Source organism: Pecten maximus, chromosome 6 (genome assembly GCF_902652985.1).
Source record: "Pecten maximus chromosome 6, xPecMax1.1, whole genome shotgun sequence".
Classification (NCBI taxonomy): Eukaryota; Metazoa; Mollusca; class Bivalvia; order Pectinida; family Pectinidae; genus Pecten; species Pecten maximus.
The window spans coordinates 2,264,369-2,286,406 of NC_047020.1; the positions used below are offsets into that span (position 1 = coordinate 2,264,369).

Genomic DNA, 22,038 nt, shown 5'->3' on the forward strand with positions numbered 1-22,038 from the left:
GTCCGCATAAACGAACAGGTCCTAATTCGTCAATCTCTGTCACTCAGACGCTTTAATTTGAAATGTCATGTGACGCGGATTAGTCAGTTCGTCATGATCAGCGTATAAACAACATTATCAGACAGGTAAAATCTTTGTTCTAAGTTACAGATAATGCTGATAACGATCGATATCATCAAATTTATATACCGACAAACATAGCGGCCCTGATCGGTACCTGAATCACAGGTATACTTGGGGTCATAATTTTCATTTGTAACATAATTTCTTGTCAAATTACTGTATGTTATGTACAGAACCGATAGATTTCTACAACATTGGAATTAATTATAAACCTTTTTAAAAAACAAAAAGAACATCCGTTTCTGGTTGTTCTGTGACCTGAATGGGATCGAGTGGACCTGAACGGGAATTTAGCTGTATTATCAGACTCTAAGTTTAGCTAAACTATTTGTATTTATTTATGGTACAGTAATAACATCCCTTCATGCATAAAACACTATGAAATAACACATTAATAAGCGATATACACAATTAAAATCCATTCAAATCCAGGTGGGTGGCTTGTACATATAGTGTTAAATGCAGTCTCTATCACTCAGCTGATGGAGCTTGCTCAGAAGTATAATGCTTTCCTGGACAGCTGTTCATTTTGACACTTTTTCCCTGAAGTTTTTTCCTTTCACAATTTTTTAAAAAGGTTTTTTCATTTTGTATTTTCAAGTTGATTTTAGCCTGGTTTTAGTAGAACTTACTCCTGTCTGTGTGTGTGTGTCCAAATTTTATTAATTTGTACATGTATTTATGTCTGTTTTCACTGTATATATTTAATGCACTAGTATGGTACTGTATTTGTACTGATAAACTGCAAGGTTTAAAGTAATAAATGAATTGAAAAAACTCCAACAATGTTGGAGGATTAAATGTCAAGAAACTTATGAGGGGCACCATGTAAGCTCTAACTTCCCAAGGCGGATTTACACTGCTCAGAATGACAGATTTTCTGTTAGGATTTTGATTATAATTAACAGCTAAATTACATTTAAACTACTGTAAACGTGGACATTTATGCGAGGGGGAAGTTTACCCTAATTACACAGAGTCCTTTTGACTGGAAATGGCATTCCGCTAAATACGAAAAATAGAATATAAGCAAAAACAAACAAAAAGCTATTTGCTTCTTACTTTGTATTTATTCCACTTGGTACACACATTCCGTATTAAAATAACAACCAGCTGCAATGCCATCATGTTCGAAATAAGTTACTTCATGCAAGCATGCAGTGGAATGATGTAGCAAAGTATTTTGTGGCAAATAATTATTAAGTAGGCATGATTTAGTGATCTGATTGTTTAAATGGGGCATATAATACACAAACTGCAAGTACACACTGTTGCCATGAAGTTTAGAGTTGTAAATACTGATATATTTTTTTTCTTTCTGTGCTGAAATCAGTGTCAAATAATTATAAGGTTCATTGCTAAAGTAAAGGTTGGTTGGCGTCAGAAACAAAAAATAGCCAGAGAAATTTAGCTAGCTAAAGTGAGTAGAACTGGGCATTTATTGTTCCCCGAGTCCATTAACATACATTTACATACTCTGTGTTTTTAAATTCTATAGTTTCAAATTGCCACAATAAATGATAGGAAATTTAATTGACTTTTCATACAAATTCAATCAAATATACACAATCCTGATTTTATCATTTTTTTTTCAGAATTTCCTGATTTCATAATGGAAGTTGTTTGGAATGATGTTGGAAATGGCTCCACAGTATTCCCTAATGTAACAACCATTTCTCCAAATGTGACGACCATATCTCCAGATTGTGACACGTCTCCAGCCTTTGTGGGATATATAGCTGCTGCTGTCGCTGTCCTTTGTTATGGAACAAACTTTGCTCCTGTGAAAAAGTTTGAAACTGGAGATGGTATTTAGATATAATACAGTTGATGTGTTCTAGTTACTATATCATTAAAATAATAATAAAACAGATGAATGTCAAGCTTTCAGTGCAGATTTTGCTCAATGTAAAACAATCTCAGTATTCACCTCTAAGTTTAAAAGTTAATTACAGAGAAATATTAAGCCATTTTTTTAAGCTTAATGTATCCTTGTGAATATTGGAGGTATCTGTATAGAAGTGATGGAAAATATATTACTAATTGATTGATTGATTGATTGATGGGGCTTAACATCCTTGTTCTGGTTATAACTGAGCCTAGGATACATATATATATATATATTACTGAATTAGTTAAATTTGTTAAAAAACAGTTTTCTTATTGCAGGGATGTTTTTCCAGTGGATTGTTTGCAGTGCTATTCTGCTGTCTGGCATGGTTTTACAGATAGTTCGACAAAGTACATTCTACCCAATAGTAATGGTTGGTGGTGTCCTGTGGGAAACAGGTAAGTTTGTAATGGTTGGTGGTGTCCTGTGGGAAACAGGTAAGTTAATAATGGTTGGTGGTGTCCTGTGGGAAACAGGTGAGTTAGTAATGGTTGGTGGTGTCCTGTGGGAAACAGGTGAGTTAGTAATAGTTGGTGGTGTCCTGTGGGAAACAGGTGAGTTAGTAATTGTTGGTGGTGTCCTGTGGGTAACAGGTAAGTTAGTAATGGTTGGTGGTGTCCTGTGGGAAACAGGTAAGTTAGTTATGGTTGGTGGTGTCCTGTGGGAAACAGGTAAGTTAGTAATGGTTGGTGGTGTCCTGTGGGAAACAGGTAAGTTAGTAATGGTTGGTGGTGTCCTGTGGGAAACAGGTAAGTTAATAATGGCGGGTGGTGCCCTGTGGGAAACAGGTAATTTAGTAATGGTTGGTGGTGTCCTGTGGGAAACAGGTAAGTTAGTAATGGTTGGTGGTGTCCTGTGGGAAACAGGTGAGTTAGTAATGGCGGGTGGTGTCCTGTGGGTAACAGGTAAGTTAGTAATGGTTGGTGGTGTCCTGTGGAAAACAGGTAAGTTAGTAATGGTTGGTGGTGTCCTGTGGGAAACAGGTAAGTTAGTAATGGTTGGTGGTGTCCTGTAGGAAACAGGTGAGTTAATTATGGTTGGTGGTGTCCTGTGGGAAACAGGTAAGTTAGTAATGGTTGGTGGTGTCCTGTGGGAAACAGGTAAGTTAGTAATGGTTGGTGGTGTCCTGTGGGAAACAGGTAAGTTAGTAATGGTTGGTGGTGTCCTGTAGGAAACAGGTACATGTAAGTTAGTAATGGTTGGTGGTGTCCTGTGGGAAACAGGTAAGTTAATAATGGTTGGTGGTGTCCTGTGGGAAACAGGTAAGTTAGTAATGGTTGGTGGTGTCCTGTGGGTAACAGGTAAGTTATGAATGGTTGGTGGTGTCCTGTGGGAAACAGGTAAGTTAGTAATGGTTGTTGGTGTCCTGTGGGAAACAGGTAAGTTATTAATGGTTGGTGGTGTCCTGTGGGAAACAGGTAAGTTATTAATGGTTGTTGGTGTCCTGTGGAAACAGGTAAGTTAGTAATGGTTGTTGGTGTCCTGTGGGAAACAGGTAAGTTAGTAATGGTTGGTGGTGTCCTGTGGAAACAGGTAAGTTAATAATTTTGGGTGGTGTCCTGTGGGAAACAGGTGAGTTAGTAATGGTTGGTGGTGTCCTGTGGGAAACAGGTAAGTTAGTAATGGTTGGTGGTGTCCTGTGGGAAACAGGTGAGTTAGTAATGGTTGGTGGTGTCCTGTGGGAAACAGGTGGTAAGTTAGTAATGGTTGGTGGTGTCCTGTGGGAAACAGGTAAGTTAATAATGGTTGGTGGTGTCCTGTGGGAAACAGGTAAGTTAGTAATGGTTGGTGGTGTCCTGTGGGTAACAGGTAAGTTATTAATGGTTGGTGGTGTCCTGTGGGAAACAGGTAAGTTAGTAATGGTTGTTGGTGTCCTGTGGGAAACAGGTAAGTTATTAATGGTTGGTGGTGTCCTGTGGGAAACAGGTAAGTTATTAATGGTTGTTGGTGTCCTGTGGAAACAGGTAAGTTAGTAATGGTTGTTGGTGTCCTGTGGGAAACAGGTAAGTTAGTAATGGTTGGTGGTGTCCTGTGGAAACAGGTAAGTTAATAATTGTGGGTGGTGTCCTGTGGGAAACAGGTAAGTTAGTAATGGTTGGTGGTGTCCTGTGGGAAACAGGTGAGTTAGTAATGGTTGGTGGTGTCCTGTGGGAAACAGGTGGTAAGTTAGTAATGGTTGGTGGTGTCCTGTGGGAAACAGGTAAGTTAATAATGGTTGGTGGTGTCCTGTGGGAAACAGGTAAGTTAGTAATGGTTGGTGGTGTCCTGTGGGAAACAGGTAAGTTAGTAATGGTTGGTGGTGTCCTGTGGGAAACAGGTAAGTTAATAATGGCGGGTGGTGTCCTGTGGGAAACAGGTAATTTAGTAATGGTTGGTGGTGTCCTGTGGGAAACAGGTAAGTTAGTAATGGTTGGTGGTGTCCTGTGGGAAACAGGTGAGTTAGTAATGGCGGGTGGTGTCCTGTGGGTAACAGGTAAGTTAGTAATGGTTGGTGGTGTCCTGTGGAAAACAGGTAAGTTAGTAATGGTTGGTGGTGTCCTGTGGGAAACAGGTAAGTTAGTAATGGTTGGTGGTGTCCTGTAGGAAACAGGTGAGTTAATTATGGTTGGTGGTGTCCTGTGGGAAACAGGTAAGTTAGTAATGGTTGGTGGTGTCCTGTGGGAAACAGGTAAGTTAGTAATGGTTGGTGGTGTCCTGTGGGAAACAGGTAAGTTAGTAATGGTTGGTGGTGTCCTGTAGGAAACAGGTACATGTAAGTTAGTAATGGTTGGTGGTGTCCTGTGGGAAACAGGTAAGTTAATAATGGTTGGTGGTGTCCTGTGGGAAACAGGTAAGTTAGTAATGGTTGGTGGTGTCCTGTGGGTAACAGGTAAGTTAATAATGGTTGGTGGTGTCCTGTGGGAAACAGGTAAGTTAGTAATGGTTGGTGGTGTCCTGTGGGTAACAGGTAAGTTATTAATGGTTGGTGGTGTCCTGTGGGAAACAGGTAAGTTAGTAATGGTTGTTGGTGTCCTGTGGGAAACAGGTAAGTTATTAATGGTTGGTGGTGTCCTGTGGGAAACAGGTAAGTTATTAATGGTTGTTGGTGTCCTGTGGAAACAGGTAAGTTAGTAATGGTTGTTGGTGTCCTGTGGGAAACAGGTAAGTTAGTAATGGTTGGTGGTGTCCTGTGGAAACAGGTAAGTTAATAATTGTGGGTGGTGTCCTGTGGGAAACAGGTAAGTTAGTAATGGTTGGTGGTGTCCTGTGGGAAACAGGTGAGTTAGTAATGGTTGGTGGTGTCCTGTGGGAAACAGGTGGTAAGTTAGTAATGGTTGGTGGTGTCCTGTGGGAAACAGGTAAGTTAATAATGGTTGGTGGTGTCCTGTGGGAAACAGGTAAGTTAGTAATGGTTGGTGGTGTCCTGTGGGAAACAGGTAAGTTAGTAATGGTTGGTGGTGTCCTGTGGGAAACAGGTAAGTTAATAATGGCGGGTGGTGTCCTGTGGGAAACAGGTAATTTAGTAATGGTTGGTGGTGTCCTGTGGGAAACAGGTAAGTTAGTAATGGTTGGTGGTGTCCTGTGGGAAACAGGTGAGTTAGTAATGGCGGGTGGTGTCCTGTGGGTAACAGGTAAGTTAGTAATGGTTGGTGGTGTCCTGTGGAAAACAGGTAAGTTAGTAATGGTTGGTGGTGTCCTGTGGGAAACAGGTAAGTTAGTAATGGTTGGTGGTGTCCTGTAGGAAACAGGTGAGTTAATTATGGTTGGTGGTGTCCTGTGGGAAACAGGTAAGTTAGTAATGGTTGGTGGTGTCCTGTGGGAAACAGGTAAGTTAGTAATGGTTGGTGGTGTCCTGTGGGAAACAGGTAAGTTAGTAATGGTTGGTGGTGTCCTGTAGGAAACAGGTACATGTAAGTTAGTAATGGTTGGTGGTGTCCTGTGGGAAACAGGTAAGTTAATAATGGTTGGTGGTGTCCTGTGGGAAACAGGTAAGTTAGTAATGGTTGGTGGTGTCCTGTGGGTAACAGGTAAGTTATTAATGGTTGGTGGTGTCCTGTGGGAAACAGGTAAGTTAGTAATGGTTGTTGGTGTCCTGTGGGAAACAGGTGAGTTAGTAATGGTTGGTGGTGTCCTGTGGGAAACAGGTAAGTTAGTAATGGTGGGTGGTGTCCTGTGGGAAACAGGTAATTTAGTAATGGTTGGTGGTGTCCTGTGGGTAACAGGTAATTTAGTAATGGTTGGTGGTGTCCTGTGGAAAACAGGTGAGTTAGTAATGGTTGGTGGTGTCCTGTGGGAAACAGGTAAGTTAGTAATGGTTGGTGGTGTCCTGTGGGTAACAGGTAATTTAGTAAAGGTTGGTGGTGTCCTGTGGGTAACAGGTAAGACAGAAATATATTACCTTCCTTGCATACGCTACACAGAGGACTGGTAACGAGTAAACATCCTGAGTAGTAGGAATTCCTACTCCAGCGTTTACTCATCTTTATTGTGCAAGTTATGTCATCATAGAGAAGGTTACTTCTACTGAAGCAACAAGTGTCTATAGTGTCGTTGTCATTAGCACGCACATTGGACACTTTGCCTAAAATCATTTTTAAAAAGCAAAACTTAAGATCTTCTTTTGTTCATTGATCAAAGTATGTATTTGCTCTTGATGCTGAAATCAATCTCTTTTATTAATGTATAAGGGTTTTCCACATCTGAAATTAGCAATACATACTGTACATGTACATTACCAATAGAGGATATATATCTAGCAGTGTCTTCAGTAATAACAAGTTTATTTCATGATTGGGGCAAATATTTTGACACTTTTCACGAGTGAGTAGCGAGTAAAAAATATCAAAATATTAGCCATACGTTGTGAAATATATTGGGTATTAAACCATCTATTGTAGAATAATTTTAGATATTTCACTGGTAAAAATGTAATAAAAATGGTTACCCATTACTTGTCCTTTGTGACCAGAGTGCAGCTCTGATTGAGAGTAGAAAAAAAGGAGGGAATCATTATAACTGTAATAGTGATATAGGGTCCTATATGGGAAACAGATAAGCAGTAATGATGGGAGGGGTCATGTGGGAGATAGGTAAGCAGTAATGATGGGAAGGGTCATGTGGGAAATAGGTAAGCAGTAATGATGGGAAGGGTCATGTGGGAAATAGGTAAGCAGTAATGATGGGAAGGGTCATGTGGGAAATAGGTAAGCAGTAACAATGGGAAGGGTCCTATTGGAAATAGGTAAGCAGTAATGATGGGAGGGGTTATGTGGGGAACTGGTAAGACAGGGCTCAAAGTGGCACCTATTTTATTGGCCATGGCGCCTTTATTTCACCATTAACGACCAGTTATTGACTTATAAGGCGCCTGGATGGCCCCTAAAAAATTGTGTAAATTTGCAATTATTATGTTAATCTTTCAAAGGTCAATGCTAAAATGAAGTTCACAATCAAAAAATTTACAGAGAGATGTTATACTGTACTAAAAAATTATAAGATTTTTTAAAAAGTTAAGACAACTTGGCTGGGGACTAACTTTTCTAATTGGCGCCTGGATTTTATGACTTGGTAGCCAAATAGCTATATAGGCCACCTGGTAAAATATTCACTTTGAGCCCTGTAAGATATAGCAATGTAAAAACATTGGATTTCAATTATCCATTATATACATGCACATGCAAGTACATTGTATATGTATAGATTATATTGAGCTTATAGTGTAAAATTGTTTTGATTGAATGACCATACTGTAGATATGAAATGTTGATGAGTATGAAATTTCTTAAAAACAAGCTTATTAAAAGTATATCAGACTCTATGGTAAAATACTGTCTGTACAGTAGGAGTGAACAAAACATTTATGTTACAGGTAACATCATGGTTGTCCCCATCATCAAAACGATAGGTCTGGGCCTGGGACTGTGTATCTGGGGCATGGTCAATCTGCTCAGTGGCTGGGCCACAGGAAGGTCAGTGAAATATGTCTACTATTTGGTCTTCTAGCTTGTTCTTGGGAGACTAGTCTACTGTGAGAGGCCAGCCCTGTTACAATTAGAACACTTGTAATATTTTCAGTAACTGATACTTCTAGACAGTGCAACTACAATGTATACAGGTATGAGGCCTGTTAGATGTATTGGAGTACTGACCAATGAGCTACTGTTCATCAATCACTATAGTTGTCAGTAATGTGTTAGATCCAAAGGAGAAAGACCAATGAGCCATTTCAATAATAGTCTCAAATCTGAGTAATGGATTATTGTTCCTTACACAAACTACATCAGCCCTTTGACAAATATTATTTTGCAGGTTTGGTTTATTTGGTATTACAAAGGAGATCCCTGATAATCCTACCATGAACTATGTTGGAGTGGCAGTGGCAGTATCCAGGTAAGTTGGTGGCATACAGAGGAGTGGCAGTATCGCGGTAAGTTGGTGGCATACAGAGGAGTGGTAGTATCCAGGTACGTTGGTGGCATACAGAGGAGTGGCAGTATCCAGGTAAGTTGGTGGCATACAGAGGAGTGGCAGTATCCAGGTAAGTTGGTGGCATACAGAGGAGTGGCAGTATCCAGGTAAGTTGGTGGCATACAGAGGAGTGGCAGTATCCAGGTTAGTTGGTGGCATACAGAGGAGTGGTAGTATCCAGGTAAGTTGTGGCATACACAGGAGTGGCAGTATCCAGGTAAGTTGGTGGCATACAGAGGAGTGGCAGTATCCAGGTAAGTTGGTGGCATACAGAGGAGTGGCAGTATCCAGGTAAGTTGGTGGCATACAGAGGAGTGGCAGTATCCAGGTAAGTTGGTGGCATACAGAGGAGTGGCAGTATCCAGGTAAGTTGGTGGCACACAGAGGAGTGGCAGTATCCAGGTTAGTTGGTGGCATACAGAGGAGTGGTAGTATCCAGGTAAGTTGTGGCATACAGAGGAGTGGCAGTATCCAGGTAAGTTGGTGGCATACAGAGGAGTGGCAGTATCCAGGTAAGTTGGTGGCATACAAAGGAGTGGCAGTATCCAGGTAAGTTGGTGGCATACAGAGGAGTGGCAGTATCCAGGTAAGTTGGTGGCATACAGAGGAGTGGCAGTATCCAGGTAAGTTGGTGGCATACAGAGGAGTGGCAGTATCCAGGTAAGTTGGTGGCATACAGAGGAGTGGCAGTATCCAGGTAAGTTGGTGGCATACAGAGGAGTGGCAGTATCCAGGTAAGTTGGTGGCATACAGAGGAGTGGTAGTTTCCAGGTAAGTTGGTGGCATACAGAGGAGTGGCAGTATCTAGGTAAGTTGGTGGCATACAGAGGAGTGGCAGTATACAAGTAATTTCGCCGGCATTCAGAAAGGTGGCAGTATCCACAGAAGAGTGTCTGTCTTGGTGTCTGAGTAATTAAGTAGGTGGCATACAGACAGAATCCTTACTCAACAACACCAGCTATGATTTAATGTTAGCATAAAGGAATTAATAGTTGTGGTTTATATTTGTTTTACTTTTCCAACATTGATAATGAAGTGTGTCATTCTGACAGTCAGTTTTCAGTGTAGATAATACATCACAATATTTTGTATATTTTTAACAATAGTTAGTAAAAGATATCACTGGCCAATTTACTTCATAGAAACTAAAAATTTGTCCTTATTTAGAATAATACTTTTCTGTCATTTAATATACAATGTACTTATGATATTACGTTACAGTGCTGTGGTGTTTTCCTTCGTGAAGAGTACTATCCAGCCCCCGTCTGACAGTGATACAACAGAGCAGGATGAGGACTCAGATGCCTTAGTATCAAGTGTGAGAATCCATGTATAGAATTACACTTTAAAACAAGCTATGACAAATAAGACTAAAGTTTGATAAGTATTTTTCATTCCTGTTTTGATAATATGTACATGTTATCATGTAAGTAGCTAATGCTGCTGTTTGTAATCAGGTTTTGTCAGTTAACGGTAATATCAGTGACACATAAAATATATCTTTCAGTTTGTAGAAACAGTAATAAAGGCAAATTCTTTCATTAATTTCAGACATTTGGTAACCCGAACGATTCCTTGTACTCTACGACCAGTGGACAGGAGGACTTGTTGTTTAACAGACCAGCAGTATGTACACTTAATATATATACTACAGGGTTATATATACTACAGGGTTATATATACTACAGGGTTATATATACTACAGGGTTATATATACTACAGGGTTATATCTACTACAGGGTTAAATATACTACAGGGTTATATATACTACAGGGTTATATCTACTACAGGGTTAAATATACTACAGGGTTATATATACTACAGGGTTATATCTACTACAGGGTTAAATATACTACAGGGTTATATATACTACAGGGTTATATATACTACAGAGTTATATATACTACAGAGTTATATATACTACAGGGTTATATATACTACAGAGTTATATATACTACAGGGTTATATATACTACAGGGTTATATATACTACAGAGTTATATATACTACAGGGTTATATATACTACAGGGTTATATACACTACAGGGTTATATATACTACAGGGTTATATATACTACAGGGTTATATATACTACAGGGTTATATATACTACAGGGTTATATACACTACAGGGTTATATATACTACAGGGTTATATATACTACAGGGTTATATATACTACAGGGTTATATACACTACAGGGTTATATACACTACAGGGTTATATACACTACAGGGTTATATACACTACAGGGTTATATATACTACAGGGTTATATATATACCACAGGGTTATATATACTACAGGGTTATATATACTACAGGGTTACATATACTACAGGGTTATATATACTACAGGGTTATATATACTACAGGGTTATGTATACTACAGGGTTATATATACTCCAGGGTTATATATACTACAGGGTTATATATACTACAGGGTTATATATACTTCAGGGTTATATATACTACAGGGTTATGTATACTACAGGGTTATATATACTTCAGGGTTATATATACTACAGGGTTATGTATACTACAGGGTTATGTATACTACAGGGTTATGTATACTACAGGGTTATGTATACTACAGGGTTATATACACTACAGGGTTATATATATTACAGGGTTATATGTACTACAGGGTTATATATACTACAGGGTTATATATACTACAGGGTTATATATATTACAGGGTTATGTATATTACAGGGTTATGTATACTATAGGGTTATATATACTACAGGGTTATACTACAGGGTTATATATACTACAGGGTTATGTATACTACAGGGTTATATATACTACAGGGTTATGTATACAACAGGGTTACAGGGTTACATATACTACAGGGTTATATATGCTACAGGGTTATATATACTACAGGGTTATATATACTACAGGGTTATATATACTACAGGGTTATATATACTACAGGGTTATGTATACTACAGGGTTATATATACTACAGGGTTATATATACTACAGGGTATACTACAGGGTTATATATACTACAGGGTATACTACAGGGTTATATATATTACAGGGTTACATATACTACAGGGTTACATATACTACAGGGTTATATATACTACAGGGTTATATGTACATGTACTACAGGGTTATGTATACTACAGGGTTATGTATACTACAGGGTTATATATATTACAGGGTTATATACACTACAGGGTTATGTATACTACAGGGTTATGTATACTACAGGGTTATATATATTACAGGGTTATATACACTACAGGGTTATATATACTACAGGGTTATATATACTTCAGGGTTATATATACTACAGGGTTATATATATTACAGGGTTATATATACTACAGGGTTATATATACTACAGGGTTATATATATTACAAGGTTATGTATACTACAGGGTTATGTATACTACAGGGTTATATACACTACAGGGTTATATATACTACAGGGTTATATATACTACAGGGTTATATATATTACAAGGTTATGTATACTTCAGGGTGATATATATTACAGGGTTATGTATACTACAGGGTTATATATACTACATGGTTATATATACTACAGGGCTATATATACTACAGGGTTATATATACTACAGGGTTATACTACAGGGTTAAATATATTACAGGGTTATATATATTACAGTGTTATATATACTACAGGGTATACTACAGGGTTATATATACTACAGGGTTATATATTTTACAAGGTTATATATATTACAGGGTTATATATACTACAGGGTTATATATACTACAGGGTTATATAGGGTTATATATACTACAGGGTTAGATATACTTCAGGGTTATGTATACTTCAGGGTTATATATATTACAGGGTTATATATACTACAGGGTTATATATATTACAGGGTTATGTATACTACAGGGTTATATATACTACAAGGTTATATATACTACAGGATTATATATACTACAGGGTTATATATACTACAGGGTTATATATATTACAGGGTTACATTTTATTCATACTATAGGGTGAAGGTTCTGATAGGAATTAAGAATGAGTCCCTCTAAAATCTAAGATGGCTGCCATGGCCAACATCGTTTATAACCACATTTTTAACTTTTTCTCAAGTTCCACATGTGAGATTCAGCTCTAACCTTTCTGAAATGATCCCGAGATGGTCTAGGCCATGTGGCCATGTGGTGTTGTTATTCAGTTCAGCCATCTTCAAAATCACAACTTAATTTCTTCTCAAGTTCCATCAGTTGGCCTGGTTTCAACCCAAACTTCCCTGAAATGATCCAAAGATGGCGTTGACCAGATGTTGTTATTTTTTGGGTTGCTCAGTAATCCATGATGGCTGCCATCGTACAGTATTGCAGAATCACAATTGTTGTCAGTACCACTATACTGCTACTAATTGTATTAATACTTCAAATAGTACTAAGGCCAATTGAAAACAGATGACCATTAAGGCCTCTTGTTATTTTTGCGAGCATTGGCAAGCAAAAATGAAAACTTGTTGATGAGTTTCATTAAATCTCAAAGAAATTCAAGATAATTCAGAAAACTTACATCTTGACATGTCAATATCAGACAAGCAAAGCCAATGAAAAACACTCCGGGATACAAATGTATATTACACTAGTAACATATAAGAAAATACCCACAGCAAACTCATATTGAAGATTAGTCTTGTTACTATTACTGCTACTAAGTATATTAATACTTCATATAGTACTAAGGTTTCATTAAATCTCAAACAAATTCAAGATAATTCAGAAAACTTACATCTTGACATGTCAATATCAGACAGAGCCATTTTTTTGTACCATTCACAATTAATGATGTCACATCATTGTCCATATCATGATGTCATTATTGATTTCTGACAGGCAAAGCCAATGAAAAACTCTTCAGGGTATGCTGCACTAGTGGTATATGTAAAAAAATTGACACAGGCGAATTCGCTGGATAACAGATCAATCATGTGAGAAAAGAAAGAGCAGGGCACAAACTAACATTGAAGTTTAGTCTTGCTACTATTGAATATTAATTATAATAAAATCTGATGTTTATATTGTAATTGAGAGTTGATGTTATTTTTCAGAAATCTATAAATGGTTTGCGACACGACTCCACAGATGGTACACTCCTCGACAGATTATCTCCCAACATGAAGAGACTTGTGTAGGTAGAACTAGTGATATGAGAACTACTAACCTCTGCTGACACCTTTGAAAAACCATTAAAACACCAAAAACACAATTAAAACACCATGAATACAATTAAAACACCATTTAAACACAATTAAAACACCATTAAAACACAATTAAACATCAAATTTTTCGGCTATTGATTATGGATCTTTTCCTACCAATGAAAAAAAGTAAAGTTAATTATGTTTATTGAAATGTTCATTTTAGTAAGTACTTGAAATAGTTTAAAGACTGCATGAATGTTGATAGTGATAAGTATATATCGACTTAATTTGTTGATTCATGAGTGACCATTAAAATTACTCATGACAATTACGAGAAACAACAATGGACAAAAGAAGCGTAATTGATGACACAATGTTTCTGGTGCGGAATTAACAGCAGCTGCCTTTTAAAGTAATGAATCTCGGCAATTTAAGAGAAACCCTGGCAGAAAGTTTCTTAATAGATATAGTGCTATAAGTTATAGTTGTGTTTATTTATTTTGTTTGTCATACTGTAACTCTGTGTTATGTTTACAGGGGTATTGTGCTCTCGGTTATATCTGGAGCATTATATGGACAGATCTTTACTCCTACACTGTATGTTCAAAGCAATAGCCAATCTTACCCTTCAGCTAGCAAAAACGGTATGTATCTTAATTTCATGCCAGATCGTTTAATTTTATTGTTCTGTTTTTTAATTGAAGCATGTTTCATTTTCAATGGCCGTCAGTAATTTGGTGATAACAGATTGATTGTAATCATGATAGAAATGTCCATTAATTAGTCTCTGCTTGAAATCTCCATTAATCAGTCTCTACCAGAAATCCTTTTTATTTGTCTTTACCAGAAATCATTCACTAATAGAAATCTCTATTAGTTAGTCTCTACCAGAAATCCTTTTTATTAGTTTCTACCAGAAATCATTCACTTATAGAAATCTCCATTAATTAGTCTCTGCTTGAAATCCCATTAATTAGTCTCTACCAGAAATCGTTTTAATCAATCTCTACTAGAAATCCCATTTATTGCCTCTCAATGGAATGATAATGACATTCCTACTTTCAAACACAGAAAAAATAATTAGATACTAATACAAGATTCACACAATCAACAAAGATTCAAGGGAAAAGATGAGAACAAAAGTCAAGCTTCAAAAAATGTTGGTGTTACAGGTCTGGATTACGTGTTTACTTGTTAATGTTGGTGTTACAGGTCTGGATTACCTGTTTATTTGTTAATGTTGGTGTTACTGGTCTGGATTACGTGTTTACTTGTTAATGTTGGTGTTACAGGTCTGGATTACGTGTTTACTTGTTAATGTTGGTGTTACAGGTCTGGATTGCGTGTTTACTTGTTAATGTTGGTGTTACAGGTCTGGATTACCTGTTTACTTGTTAATGTTGGTGTTACTGGTCTGGATTACCTGTTTACTTGTTAATGTTGGTGTTACAGGTCTGGATTACGTTTTTGCGTGTTTCTGTGGGATCTACCTATCAAGTACCGTATATTTCTGTATATACGCCCTGGTAAGGAGGAACAAACCACGCGTGTACCCACGTGTCATTGTACCGGGAATCATCTCCGGTATCATGTGGGCTGCCGCCACCGCATCCTGGTTCGTCGCCAACAAGATTTTGTCTGAACCTGTGGCATTCCCGATCATAACCACCCTTCCCTCTGTAGTGGCCTCCATTCTCGGCATATTTGTCTTCAAGGAGATCCGAGTAAGTAATCTGGAGATTTCTCACTGTCGTTGTATGTACATTTGTACATGTTTATCAATTCAATAAAATAAAAATTGTTGTGGTTTGAAAAGAAAATCCCAACAGGGAATATCGGCATGCAAATGAAACTGTTATTCTAACTAAAAATCAATAAATGATGAGAAAATTCGAACAAAAGAGGTTTGGATGGAGACTCATGAGAACACCATGTATTACAGAATGAGAGAACTGAATTGTCTGAAACTATAATAATTAGTCTTACAATTAAAGTCTGAAATTATAGAATCGAAACAAATTTGTACTCCTAAACAGATAAGTTTCTGTCCTAACAGACTTAATCCCCGGCTTTAATGTTGAATGTTCTTGAAGAAATACAGCAACCTCCAAGATTGGAACCAAAATCATCATTTATCCATTTTGTGAATTTTCGCCTTCATTTGTCCTATATTAACAATCGGTAAATTGTCTCGATCGTATATATATTTTTAATTTTTAAAATTTGTCATTACCTTTGCAAGAATACACTCCAAAGAGAAAAAAGAAATGTTAGAAATTGATACAGACATATAGTTAGTATTCGCAACTGTACAAGTTACGCTGTAAACACCCCGTCCATTGTCATTCTTATATTTTCAGGGAAGAAGAAATATTTTAATATTACTGGTTGGGTTTTGCATGGCTGGATCTGGAGCGGTGTTAGCGGGATTCTCAAAACACGGCAAGCAGTGCCACCATTAACAAAAGATCTTATAAAGCGAGATGTTCCGAATGGTGACAAATCGTGCTACAGGGAATGTATAACTTAGTGATGTAGTGCCTCGACAAGGAAAATGTGTCCCAAACATGAAAGTGACGAGATGTGTCTAAAAACATGAAAGTGACGAGATGTGTCTCAAAACATAACAGTGACGAGATGTGTCTCAAAACATGACAGTGACGAAATGTGTCTCAAAACATAACAGTGACGAAATGTGTCTCAAAACATAACAGTGACGAGATGTGTCTAAAAACATGACAGTGACGAGATGTGTCTCAAAACATAACAGTGACGAGATGTGTCTAAAACATGACAGTGACGAGATGTGTCTAAAAACATGACAGTGACGAGATTTGTCTAAAAACATGAAAGTGACGAGATGTGTCTAAAAACATGACAGTGACGAGATGTGTCTCAAAACATAACAGTGACGAGATGTGTCTAAAACATGACAGTGACGAGATGTGTCTCAAAACATAACAGTGACGAGATGTGTCTAAAAACATGAAAGTGACGAGATGTGTCTAAAAACATGACAGTGACGAGATGTGTCTAAAAACATGACAGTGACGAGATGTGTCTAAAAACATAACAGTGACGAGATGTGTCTCAAAACATAACTGTGACGAGATGTGTCTCAAAACATAACAGTGACGAGATGTGTCTAAAAACATGACAGTGACGAGATTTGTCTAAAAACATGAAAGTGACGAGATGTGTCTAAAACATGACAGTGACGAGATGTGTCTAAAAACATGACAGTGACGAGATGTGTCTAAAAACATGAAAGTGACGAGATGTGTCTAAAAACATGAAAGTGACGAGATTTGTCTAAAAACATGAAAGTGACGAGATGAGTCTCAAAAAAAAGTGACCCCAATATTAGGAAACATCACAAAACATAGAGAGACATCTCATAAAGTAATGTCACAAGTAGGAAGCGTCTCAAAACACGACAGACAGTGATACAACTGTAGCGAAAAGCAATCAAAGCAGGCGGTACCACTCTGAATGTGAGAATCTCAAAAAATGTGACAATCTAAAAAAATGTGACAATCTAAAAAAAATGTGAGAATCTCAAAAAATGGAACAAAGAACAGAGTTCAGCCAATCACATGATACTTCTCAGTTTTCAGGAACACCGCTGGATACCTTGAAATAGAAGATAAGTGTCGTGTCATAAAATACGACAAGGAGAGTATCTAATGACCTAGTATAAACCATTGGAGGCAGTGTATGATGTTACAGCTGAGATCAAACACAGGATGTAGTGCCGACCAGAAGATCAATTACATGTACAGACAATGCGTGGTGTTGTCACAATAGACAAAGACAACACTGTAGTATCAAATCAAATCAAGATACATTTAAGATTGGTACACGTTAGAGCAATCCATATACCTGTATTACCAACAAGCTGTGGCCTAACGCAAAATATTAAAAAAACATAACTAGCTCTAAGGCAAGAGGATAAATTATAGTACCGTAACCTCGGTTTAATTTTCTTATAGTCTGAGGAAAACTAGTAATCCTGTGTGTATGTGTTATGACAGGGTGGCGAGGAATATATGATTTGCAATAATACCGTATTCGTTTAAGATGTATGTTTAATATACTTTCTATCTGCTGCAACAGTTTAACAGACGTCGTCAACAGAGAGAAAAGGGCTCAGGTTTGACTCTGAACCTCATGAAAGCTTGAGTTTACTTAGAAAACTAAAAGAATACTAGTTTTATGTAAAGGTGACCACCACGTGAGACAAATGCTGCCCTATATATATGTATAAGGTAATTTGAGAATATATAGTCTGACCAGATCGACCTGTCGCGTTGACCTTGACGTGAAGTATTCAAAGAAGTCTATCTTATTTGTGCATAGGCATGTCAACCTGTTAATTGAGGTTACGGTGCATTGAGTGTACGTGTACACGTTGTGGAGTAACTCGACAGAATAACCAATGCAATTTTGTATATTGTGTTCCAACTATTGACAAGCGATTTGGGGAGACAACGAAAGACCTTACAAAAATATACGATACAATTAAACTTATTGAGCTTAGTCTGTGTGTCACACGCTCAATGTGCCTATACAAACAGGTAAAATGATAAAAAGGACTGATGCGCTCGTGGAATTGTATGTATTATGTAATATTAGAAAATTAAGCTTATTAAACATATTTATTTCAATTATCAAAGTTTGTAATACCGAATGTACTCGGTCGTTGGGTATCGTTGAACGTTGTCTGATATGACAGTAGTCAAATGTTGAAGTTGCCAGCAAATATGACGACGGTAATTTAATGTGGAATTAAAAAAAGAATGTAATACATACAAAATATACAACAATACACAGTGAACTCAATGTTCTACTGGATTCGAACCTGTTACACTGACACTAGTATTTCCGTAATTAACGTACCCACTTAGCCTACATGACTCATTTGTCAATGTGAACGGGTCTTTTACATCATTTAAAGTGATGCATATATATATATATATACACCTATTTTCCAAATATGATTATCGACTCGTCTACAATCGGTATGCTAATCGGAGTTCAACACAACATGTCATTCTGGTCGGACTATATAAATTTGATTAATGTACAATATAATGTATACTGAACCAAAAAGCAAATTTAAAACCAACACTTTTTGTGAACAAAGAAACATTACCTATTCATAAATGTTTAATTTAGCTTTAGTTGTAAATACTGTAAATATTTATTTCTTAATTGTCAGTTCTTGTTTAAAGTAGTTAATTTCAAGTTTCAATTGTAAAAACTCATCCTCAAAGTTTATCAAAGTCTGCTAGACTTGGGCCAAGTACATTGTGATTTGAAAAGGTTTTTTTTTCAAAGTGTATATATTTTTTGTCTGACGAATACTCTTAATTTAATCAGTTTGCAATGTAATAGGGTTGTTGATGCATCAATTGGAATGCTACTACTGTCGTATGTTAGGGATACACGGAGTATATTGTTGTCCATGTCAAGTTTACCGGCTCCACTACCACTAATCAGTAGAACTCGATCTACGACATTTAAGTTGTGATATACTGCTTCAAAAACTTCGAAACACTGTAGGATTATTCCCAGCTTTACGTAACATGATCATCATCATGTCATGCATTGCTTTTTTCATTTTTTGTGTATAATAGTTTAATTTTTTTTGTTTATGATATATCGTTGGAACTGATGTTGGCAGTCAAATGGGCTAATCTGGGCTCTTATTATTACTCATCCTTTGTCTGTGGGATGATGTATAACATTGATCTGATCCCCTTCTCCTACCTAACTCATTGCAACAGTCATTTATGTTGCCCATTTCTGTCTATTTCTGCATTTTAGCCATTCTTTAGTACAGTGGCTCGGTACCTGTGGACATTGTCTGTATATAGCATTCTGTTTCGTGTGTCTGTATATAGCATTCTGTTTCATGTGTCTGTATATAGCATTCTGTTTCATGTGTCTGTATATAGCATTCTGTTTCATGTGTCTGTATATAGCATTCTGTTTCATGTGTCTGTATATAGCATTCTGTTTCGTGTGTCTGTATATATTATTCTGTTTCGAGGAGACGAGACGCCTTTCCAACCCTCTTGACTTTACATGTATAAGAATTCTGAAAAGGGAATGCAAATCTCATTGAAAAATCTCATTTTTATTTCATAATCATATAGTTTATTTATATATTTAAGGTGATTATAGGACTACTATTACATTTTATATCTAAGTCTTGTCTTGTTTGGATGTATCATCCGTAAAATGTGCATTGAAATGGGAATGTCATTGTTTTTTGTTCTATGTGATGAAATGGTTTTCTGCTTATGCCATAAAGAAACTTTACACACCTTTCAGGTAACCTCTGTATAATATAATATATACAAGATACAAGAAACTTTATTTAACGTCGCATACATATCAAATTATACAAAGAACATTAGCTCATGCGAGCTATTATTGCGACAAACATGAAACTATGATTTCAGTAGTGTTATAGATGTGATACAAACCTCCAGGTAACCTCTGTATAACTATATAGTGTTATAGATGTGATACAAACCTCCAGGTAACCTCTGTATAACTATATAGTGTTATAGACTTGTCTTGTTTGGATGTATCATCCGTAAAATGTGCATTGAAATGGGAATGTCACTGTGTTTGTTCTATGTGACGCAATGGTGTTCTGCTTATGCCATAAAGAAACTATACACAAACCTCCAGGTAACCTCTGTATAACTACATGTATATAGTGTTATAGATATTATACAAACCTTCAGGTAACCTCTGTATAACTATATAGTGTTATAGATGTGATATAAACCTTCAGGTAACCTCTGTATAACTATGATGTCATTAGTGTTATGGTGATACAAACCTCCAGGTAACCTCTGTATAACTATATACATGTAGTGTTATAGATGTGATATAAACTTTCAGGTAACCCGGGTATACCTATGATGTCATTAGTGTTATAGTGATACAAACCTTCAGGTAACCTCTGTATAACTATGATGTCATTAGTGTTATAGATATTATACAAACCTTCAGGTAACCTCTGTATAACTATATAGTGTTATAGATATTATACAAACCTCCAGGTAACCTCTGTATGACTATATAGTGTTATAGATGTGATACAAACCTCCAGGTAACCTCTGTATAACTATATAGTGTTATAGATGTGATACAAACCTTCAGGTAACCTCTGTATAACTATGATGTCATTAGTGTTATAGATGTGATGCAAACCTCCAGGTAACCTCTGTATAACTATGATGTCATTAGCGTTATAGACGTGATACAAACCTTCAGGTAACCTTTGTATAACTATGATGTCATTAGTGTTATAGATGTGATACAAACCTTCAGGTATAATATAAATTATGGTGTAAATGTTATGAATGTGTAATGATTAATCGTATTTCAAACTGTTGTACTTCATCGCTGAACAGTGACATACAGTTTTACAATGAGTTTATCTACATTGATATAATATCTATTCATCATGGGCATTGATGATATTGTTTATAATAAAACATCTTAGACGGCTTTGCGTTTGTTTGGTGATAACAAGGAGTTAATAACATAAGGGCCAGCATAACCTGAAACAATAAACACTATTTTGATGTAGAACCGGAGACGGGTTTCCTTAATAGTATACCGAACTGTACTTTAGCTCAATACGACCTTGAAGCAACTAAACACATCCGTCATTATTTACCACAGACCCATAGGGGCTTAACTGGTATGTGGATAAATTGGCAGAGTACGCCGACATGATAACCAAACCATAACTCGAACTCAAAACAGTAGTGATTACCGACATAATAACGAAACCGTAATTCTAACTCGGAAACAACAGGGAATAACAACCAAATCTTAATTCTAACACAAAAACACAGAATACCGACATAATAACCAAACCATAACTCGAACTCAAAACAGTAGTGATTACCGACATAATAACGAAACCTTAATTCTAACTCAGAAACAACAGGGAATAACAACCAAAGCTTAATTCTAACTCAAAAACACAGAATACTGACATAATAACCAAACCATATATGACTATAGTGAGCTTGACGCCTCCTGAAATGTTTTCTACATGTATATTGTATCTGCAGGGTCCTGATGACAATAACAAACGTAAATAACTATAGTTACAGTCCTTTGTTTTTACTATAAATATGTATTTTCTGATATAAACAGTTTTAAGTTGTGACGGGTCAAACTCGCCTAAATAAAAGCCGGCCACAGTACGAGTTTGGATTGCGTGGGTCACTCATGTAGCCTCAACACAAACAGTTGAGGTATCGCACAATATTTAAGTCCCCCAAACAAAGTTTAAAGTTTGGGGACTAATAATTATTTTTACTCCGTTTCTTGTTATTATTCTTTCGCCAAGTTTTGTCCAATGCGTTTCTCGA

The 22,038-nt window shown here is 36.8% G+C and overlaps 1 protein-coding gene across 1 annotated transcript in view; it reads left to right on the top strand.

Moving 5' to 3' along the window:
* Positions 1 to 68: 68 nt before the first annotated feature.
* Positions 69 to 22,038, top strand: part of LOC117328711 (transmembrane protein 144-like) — a 108,037-nt gene continuing 86,067 nt past the window's right edge. Inside the window, exons 1-13 of the mRNA XM_033886206.1 lie at positions 69 to 125; positions 1,719 to 1,931; positions 2,293 to 2,412; positions 7,863 to 7,962; positions 8,303 to 8,383; positions 9,683 to 9,779; positions 10,013 to 10,087; positions 13,535 to 13,614; positions 14,165 to 14,271; positions 15,080 to 15,351; positions 15,988 to 20,177; positions 20,333 to 20,492; positions 20,603 to 20,980. Coding sequence (XP_033742097.1) covers positions 1,736 to 1,931; positions 2,293 to 2,412; positions 7,863 to 7,962; positions 8,303 to 8,383; positions 9,683 to 9,779; positions 10,013 to 10,087; positions 13,535 to 13,614; positions 14,165 to 14,271; positions 15,080 to 15,351; positions 15,988 to 16,089 — 1,230 coding nt within the window. The 5' untranslated portion in view covers positions 69 to 125; positions 1,719 to 1,735 and the 3' untranslated portion in view covers positions 16,090 to 20,177; positions 20,333 to 20,492; positions 20,603 to 20,980. The remainder of the gene's footprint in view (positions 126 to 1,718; positions 1,932 to 2,292; positions 2,413 to 7,862; positions 7,963 to 8,302; positions 8,384 to 9,682; positions 9,780 to 10,012; positions 10,088 to 13,534; positions 13,615 to 14,164; positions 14,272 to 15,079; positions 15,352 to 15,987; positions 20,178 to 20,332; positions 20,493 to 20,602; positions 20,981 to 22,038) is intronic.